Source organism: Oryzias melastigma, linkage group LG16, assembly GCF_002922805.2.
Source record: "Oryzias melastigma strain HK-1 linkage group LG16, ASM292280v2, whole genome shotgun sequence".
Lineage (NCBI taxonomy): Eukaryota > Metazoa > Chordata > Actinopteri > Beloniformes > Adrianichthyidae > Oryzias > Oryzias melastigma.
This window is the reverse complement of record NC_050527.1, coordinates 28,057,724-28,064,204: the sequence shown is the minus strand read 5'-3', so window position 1 is coordinate 28,064,204 and position 6,481 is coordinate 28,057,724. Positions and strand designations below refer to the sequence as shown.

The following is a 6,481-nucleotide window of genomic DNA, read 5'->3' as shown; positions in this document are numbered from 1 at the left end:
GTGTGACAGAAGAGTTTCAGCACAAATGAAAGGAAAGGTGTACAAGACTGTGGTGAGACCAGCCATGTTGTTTGGACTAGAAACAGTCTGTCTGATCTGTTCAGGTCCAAACAGCTCCTCCCCTGACTCAGACAACAAGGAGTGCATCACCTAATTCTGTCCATGCTTCTTCTCCAAACCAAAAAAGAAGCTAGAGGGAGCATCCATCTCAGTTACATCCTGAAATCGGGACCTGACCAGAGCCCCCTGAACTCTAGAGTCCAGCAGGCGCTCCAAGGTCAACTTTTTTGATTTGAGGAGGTCAATGTATGCACCATTGTCATTGGATCCACTTAAAGATTCCAAACCCACAATATCGGTCTCCAAGTCTTTAATAAACCAACAGTAATCACGCGTGGCATTGAGAGTGTACTGCTGGCACAAAAGCTTAATTTCACTTTTACCACGGTCCCACCATTGCCTAAGAGAACTAAAATCATTCTTCCTGTGTCTAAAAAGATTCCAAAGAAACCTAAAAGCATCTTTAAAACCAGCATCAAGTGACAAGACAGAATTAAAATGCCAATACGCACTTTTAGGTGAAAAAGCTCTTGCATAAAAATCACACACAACAAGAGAATGATCAGTGAAAGCAACAGGATAAATATCACATGATTTAAAAACATTAAAATGATGCTTAAAACAATAAAAACGATCAAGACGGGCAAGAGACAACCTATTGCCATAAATACGGGACCAAGTATATTTCCGACAGTCTGCATGCATCCTTCTCCACACATCCACCAGGCCATGAGAGCAGACCAGCTGCCTCAGCACGTGCTGTGAGGCTGGATGAGGCTCTGTATGGTGGCGGTCCAAAAACTCAGACTCTGTGCAATTAAAATCCCCCCCAAAAAATAAAAAGTCCTCCGAACTACAGCTATCCAATTTGTCATTCAGTCGTACAAAAAAACTCGTCCTCTCAGCACCAACAGTAGGAGCATAGACATTCACCAAGAGCACAGAAAAACGCTCAAATACAGCTCTGACCAAAAAAACTCTTCCTGCAAGAAAATGTTCCACCTCTGTAGTAACAGGAACAAACCTCCTGGAGAACAAAAATCCCAGCCCTCCACTAGCTGATGTGTGATGGCTCAGAAAGACCTCACCATCCCACTCCCTAGTCCAGTCCACCTCCAAACTGGGATCACTGTGGGTCTCTTGAAGAAACATAAAAGAAGAACATAAAGAACATGAGGAACATGAAGAACATGAGGAACATGAGGAACATGAAGAACATGAGGAACATGAGGAACATGAAGAACATGAGGAACATGAGATACATGACAAACATGAGATACATGACGAACATAAAGAACATGAGGAACATGAAGAACATGAGATACATGAGGGACATGAGGAACATGAGGGACATGAGATACATGAAGAACATGAGGAACATGAGGAACATGAGATACATGACAAACATGAGATACATGACGAACATAAAGAACATGAGGAACACGAGGAACATGAGATACATGAGGAACATGAGATACATGAAGAACATGAAGAACATGAAGAACATGAGGAACATGAGATACATGACGAAAATAAAGAACATGAGGAACATGAGGAACATGAAGAACTTGACGAACATAAAGAACATGACGAACATAAAGAACACGAGGAAAATGAGATACATGAAGAACATGAAGAACATGAGGAACATGAAGGAACATGAAGAACATGAGGGAACGGGAAGAACATGAAGAACATGAGATACATGAGGGAACGTGAATAACATGAGGAACATGAGGTAACATGAAGAAAATGAGGAACATGAGGAACATGAAGAACTTGACGAACATAAAGAACATGACGAACATGAAGAACATGACGAACATGAAGAACATGAAGAACATGAGGAACATGAGGGAACATGAAGAACATGAGGAACATGAGGAACATGAAGAACATGAAGAACATGAAGAATATGAGGAACATGAAGAACATGAGGAACATGAGGAACATGAAGAATATGAGGAACATGAAGGAACATGAGGAACATGAGGGAACGTGAATAACATGAGGAACATGAGGGAACATGAAGAACATGAGGAACATGAGGAACATGAAGAACATGAAGAACATGAGGAACATGAGGGAACATGAAGAACATGAGGAACATGAGGAACATGAAGAACATGAAGAACATGAAGAATATGAGGAACATGAAGAACATGAGGAACATGAGGATCATGAAGAATATGAGGAACATGAAGGAACATGAGGAACATGAAGGAACATGAGGAACATGAGGAACATGAAGAATATGAGGAACATGAGGGAACGTGAATAACATGAGGAACATGAGGAACATGAAGAACATGAAGAATATGAGGAACATGAAGAACATGACGAACATAAAGAACATGAGGAACATGAAGAACATGACGAACATAAAGAACATGAGGAACATGACGAACATGAAGAACATGACGAACATGAGGAACATGAGGAACATGAAGAACATGAAGAACATGAAGAACATGAGGAACATGAGGAACATGAAGAACATGAAGAATATGAGGAACATGAAGAACATGACGAACATGAGGAACATGAGGAACATGAAGAACATGAAGAATATGAGGAACATGAAGAACATGACGAACATAAAGAACATGAGGAACATGAAGAACATGACGAACATAAAGAACATGAGGAACATGAAGAACATGAAGAACATGAGGAACATGAGGAACATGAAGAACATGAAGAACATGAGGAACATGAGGAACATGAAGAACATGAAGAACATGAGGAACATAAAGGAACAATGGTGTGATAAAGATGTGACTCTATTCTTCTTCTCCCTTCAGGGGTCGCCACCGCGAATCAGTTTCCTCCATCTAAGCCTGTCTTCGGAACCCGGGCCTCGACCGATCCGGTATGGATTCGTAGATCTGATTCGCATATTTGATTTGATAAGATTTTACGCCGGATGCCCTTCCTGACTCAACCCTCTGTATTTATCCGGGCTTGGGACCGGCACAATGAGACCCTGGCTGGGGCCCCTCGCGGCTACATTAAAGATGTGAGTCTATAAACCTGGAGAAAACCAAACAAATTGATCTCCTCTAAACTGTTCCATGAAACCGGAAGTGTGTGGAGTGGAGCGGAAACGAGACCTGCCTCGGGAGGGGGAGGGGGTGAGTGAAGGCTGTAAGAGCCAATCCGGAGCTGCTACGTCATCCTGGCCGCAGCCTGCTGACTGCTGCTGCAGGTATCACAGCTGCATGTAAATGCAGATCTCTGTCCGTACGATAAGGGGGCGTGTCCTGGTGACGTAGTGAGTCCATCCTCGTTTTCCCCACAAAGAAAACTCACTTCATAAAAATCTGTAATGTTCCTGTGTTCGTGACGTAATTGAGAGTGGCTCCGCCCACCCAGACAACAACACAAATTCGGTTTCTGACAGGAAGTGACGTATGCAGCGTGCTGGACAATACGGGCTGTGACGGGCGCAGGGGGAGGAAGACCCGCCCCTGCATGCCGAACCAAACGCGGCTGAAGGAAACCCGTTCGGCAGAACCGTCCAGGCCCGGCCATCTAGCTGCAGGTAGGTCCGGTCCGGCCCAGTCCGTCAGCGTGGACCCGCCCCCTCTGCCGTGCACCAGTTTGGTGCTGCCGGGGGGGCGGTGCAGGCGCGCGCATACTCAGTGCGCGGCGCGGCTGCGAACCGACGGGTTCCGACCCAATCCGGGACGGTTTCTGACTGAAGTGACCCGCGGCGCTGCCGTTTACGTGGACCGTCCGGGTTTCCCGCCTCTGCGCGGGTCGGAAGACTTCCCGCGGCTGAGCTAAGGCGCGTTTCTCAAACAAAAAGAGTTCAGCCGCCGGGGGGAGCGCCCCCCGCGGTCACAGCTTTTACTGCACCGCGTGCGCAGAGGGGCGAGCGAAAAGAAAAAAAAAACGTCCCTTCAACCCAGTGACTGCACATGAGCACTGGACTGATCGGCCCCGCCCCCGGTTTTCCAAACAGGAAATACCTGCAAACTCCTCTAGACCTCTATGTATATAACAGCTGTTATCAGTCATTCTATTGGTCGGAATCAACGTTCTGATCTGAAACATTTAATCGTCTTAAAAAGATATTTAGTTATAAACTGACCAATCAGATGCCTCAGTAAAAGTAGGTGGAGCCTACTGGCCCCCACCTCCAACATCTGGCTCCAACATGGCGGGGTCTATATCACTGAAAGATGGCGGCTGAATTGGCTTCATTTGCTTGGAGCCGGAGGTAAACGTCACAGAGGCTCTGTCCAGTTCTCTGGTACTGTCAATAGGTGTGTTTGAGATGACCCGGCGCTTCTCCTGCATCGTCGGTGAGACCAAGCTGCTGCTGGAGGGGGCGGAGAAAGGCGCCTGAGATGAAGGTGAACGACAAGACTGTACGAGATCCAGGAGTTGGGGGTTGTCCTCAACATTAGGTCGAATTTTAATAAGCCACTCCCCCTAGGATGATTTGTGCTGTTGTGTCTTTTATATTATTTTTAACATCTTTCAGAGTAAAAAAGATAAAAAAAATAGCTGCTGGATTCATTTCATTTGCACTGTCCCAAATAAACAGATGAAATAGAAATTAAAGTTAAGTTTTATAGACGACAATAACAAATATGACCACAGATTATTTCAAATCGTGTTTATTTTTCATCAGTGATTCACTACCTTCCAGAAAGAGTAAAAAAATACACAGATGTCCTTCATTTAGCGCCAGTTATTTCACAAGGAACTACAAGAACTGTGTGGACACAGTTTCCCACAATGCATTGTTTTGTAGTCCTCAAGGCGGCTTGAAGCCAGTAACACCTATTTTCTGGCTGCGCTGGCTTAGGAAGGCGCCTTGAACCCGCCCTTTTCTCGCGATACTTGGTGACGGCGGTCACAGAAACTAACCAGCATGCACCACGCTGCAGGCGAGCTGCAGAGCGCTGGGTTCGCCCGGGTCATCTCAAACACGCTTAATGCCTGGAACCCCAGACCGCGGCGTCTGTATAAGTGAAGGTGCCTGTCGTGGCTCCAAACGAGCACCTGAAGAGACGCTGCAGACGTTTCCATAAGTTCCAGTTTGGTTAGTTCACGCCGTCTCATCCCAATCCTCCGACAGGTGAGGGTTAATACGAAACTGCTGCTCAGAGATCCAGGAAGGGATGCTGATGGTTTGGTTTCCATAGCAACATGGAGACGGAGCTGTTTATGGAGTGTGAAGAGGAGGAGCTGGAGCCGTGGCAGCAGGTGGACGACAGCGTGGAGGAAGACGACTTCATGGACTTTGGTGAGCCAGGTGAGTAGCCGCCACACCTGGATGAAGGTGAAGTTCCTGCACAAACACCTGTTTGTTTGTGTGTCTGAAGTGGAGGATTGTCCATCTCCTATGCCAGACTCAGAGACTCCGCCCCCTACAACACCTCCACCTGCTCTCCCTCGCTCTGCAGGTAACACTCACATTGTATTCAGCTTCATGTGTGCCGGGAGTTTTGTGTGTTTTTTATTTGTTTGTTGGTACTTTTGTGTGTGTTTGTAGTTTTGTGGGTTTATATTTTCAAGTGTTTCTTGTGTGTCTCTGTGCTGGTGGATCAGAACCACTGAGTAAATATGAAGGTGAACATCTTGACCCCGCCCCCTGGTGTTCCATACAGGAAGTACCTGTTACCGGTCGTTCTATTGATCACAACAACGTTCTGACTCTTGATACTTTTTTAACATCTTCTTAATCCTCTTTTTTTCTGTTGATCGAGTCATTCAAGTATCAACTGACCAATCAGATGCCTTAATAAAAGTGGGTGGAGCCTGCTGACCCCCCCTTCCTAAACGTTTGACTATTTTATGCCCAATCTGAACCCCCCTCCCCCCTACAGTTATCCCTCCAATCGGAGAGTTATGGAAAAATACTCTCAGAATTCAGACGTCATTTTCTCTCGATGACATCATCAATAATCGCCGGTCAGTTAGCGCATATTCCAGTGCTTGAACATACGTAACATCGGTTTGATAACTTTCAACAGGTCATGCTACAACATAAAGTCATGACTTACATTTAAATGTAAACTTCTGTGGTTCAGAGCGCACCGTCATGAAGAAAAGGACTTCTCCACAGCACCACGCAGAACCCTCTGTATCCTCCGCTTGGAGGGTTGGTCCTCAAGAACACTAGAACTGACCCCACTAGCACTATAAATGCTGATGGGGGGGGGGCTTTGTTTACCGCTTTCCAGTGATAGGGCCGTGGCCTTACAACCAGGTCACTTGTATTCAATTCAGTTCATTTTTATCTATATAGCCCAAAATCACAAAGGAAATCCCCCCCCACACACACACACACTAAGGAAAAACTCCCAAAAAGAACTGGAGTCCACGACCAGGAGCAGGAGGACAGACGACCCAGCAGGAATCACTCTCACTCAGAGATGCAGGATGGTGTCGGGGGCGTGGTCCA

General features: G+C 46.0%; 2 protein-coding genes across 4 annotated transcripts in view; both read left to right on the top strand.

Annotated features, from left to right (window-relative positions):
* The window catches only part of sostdc1a (sclerostin domain containing 1a), a 441,057-nt gene that overhangs the window by 369,073 nt on the left and 65,503 nt on the right, over nucleotides 1-6,481 (top strand). The window lies entirely within an intron of this gene.
* pogzb (pogo transposable element derived with ZNF domain b) overlaps nucleotides 3,297-6,481 on the top strand; it is a 17,046-nt gene continuing 13,861 nt past the window's right edge. Inside the window, exons 1-3 of one of the 3 annotated variants that reach the window (XM_036215786.1) lie at nucleotides 3,297-3,604; nucleotides 5,220-5,329; nucleotides 5,400-5,480. In XM_036215786.1, the coding sequence (XP_036071679.1) occupies nucleotides 5,224-5,329; nucleotides 5,400-5,480 (187 nt within the window). In that variant the 5' untranslated portion in view covers nucleotides 3,297-3,604; nucleotides 5,220-5,223. Of the gene's footprint in view, nucleotides 3,605-4,771; nucleotides 5,330-5,399; nucleotides 5,481-6,481 lie in introns of those variants that run through there. The other 2 variants (XM_036215787.1, XM_036215788.1) reach the window with 2 other exon arrangements.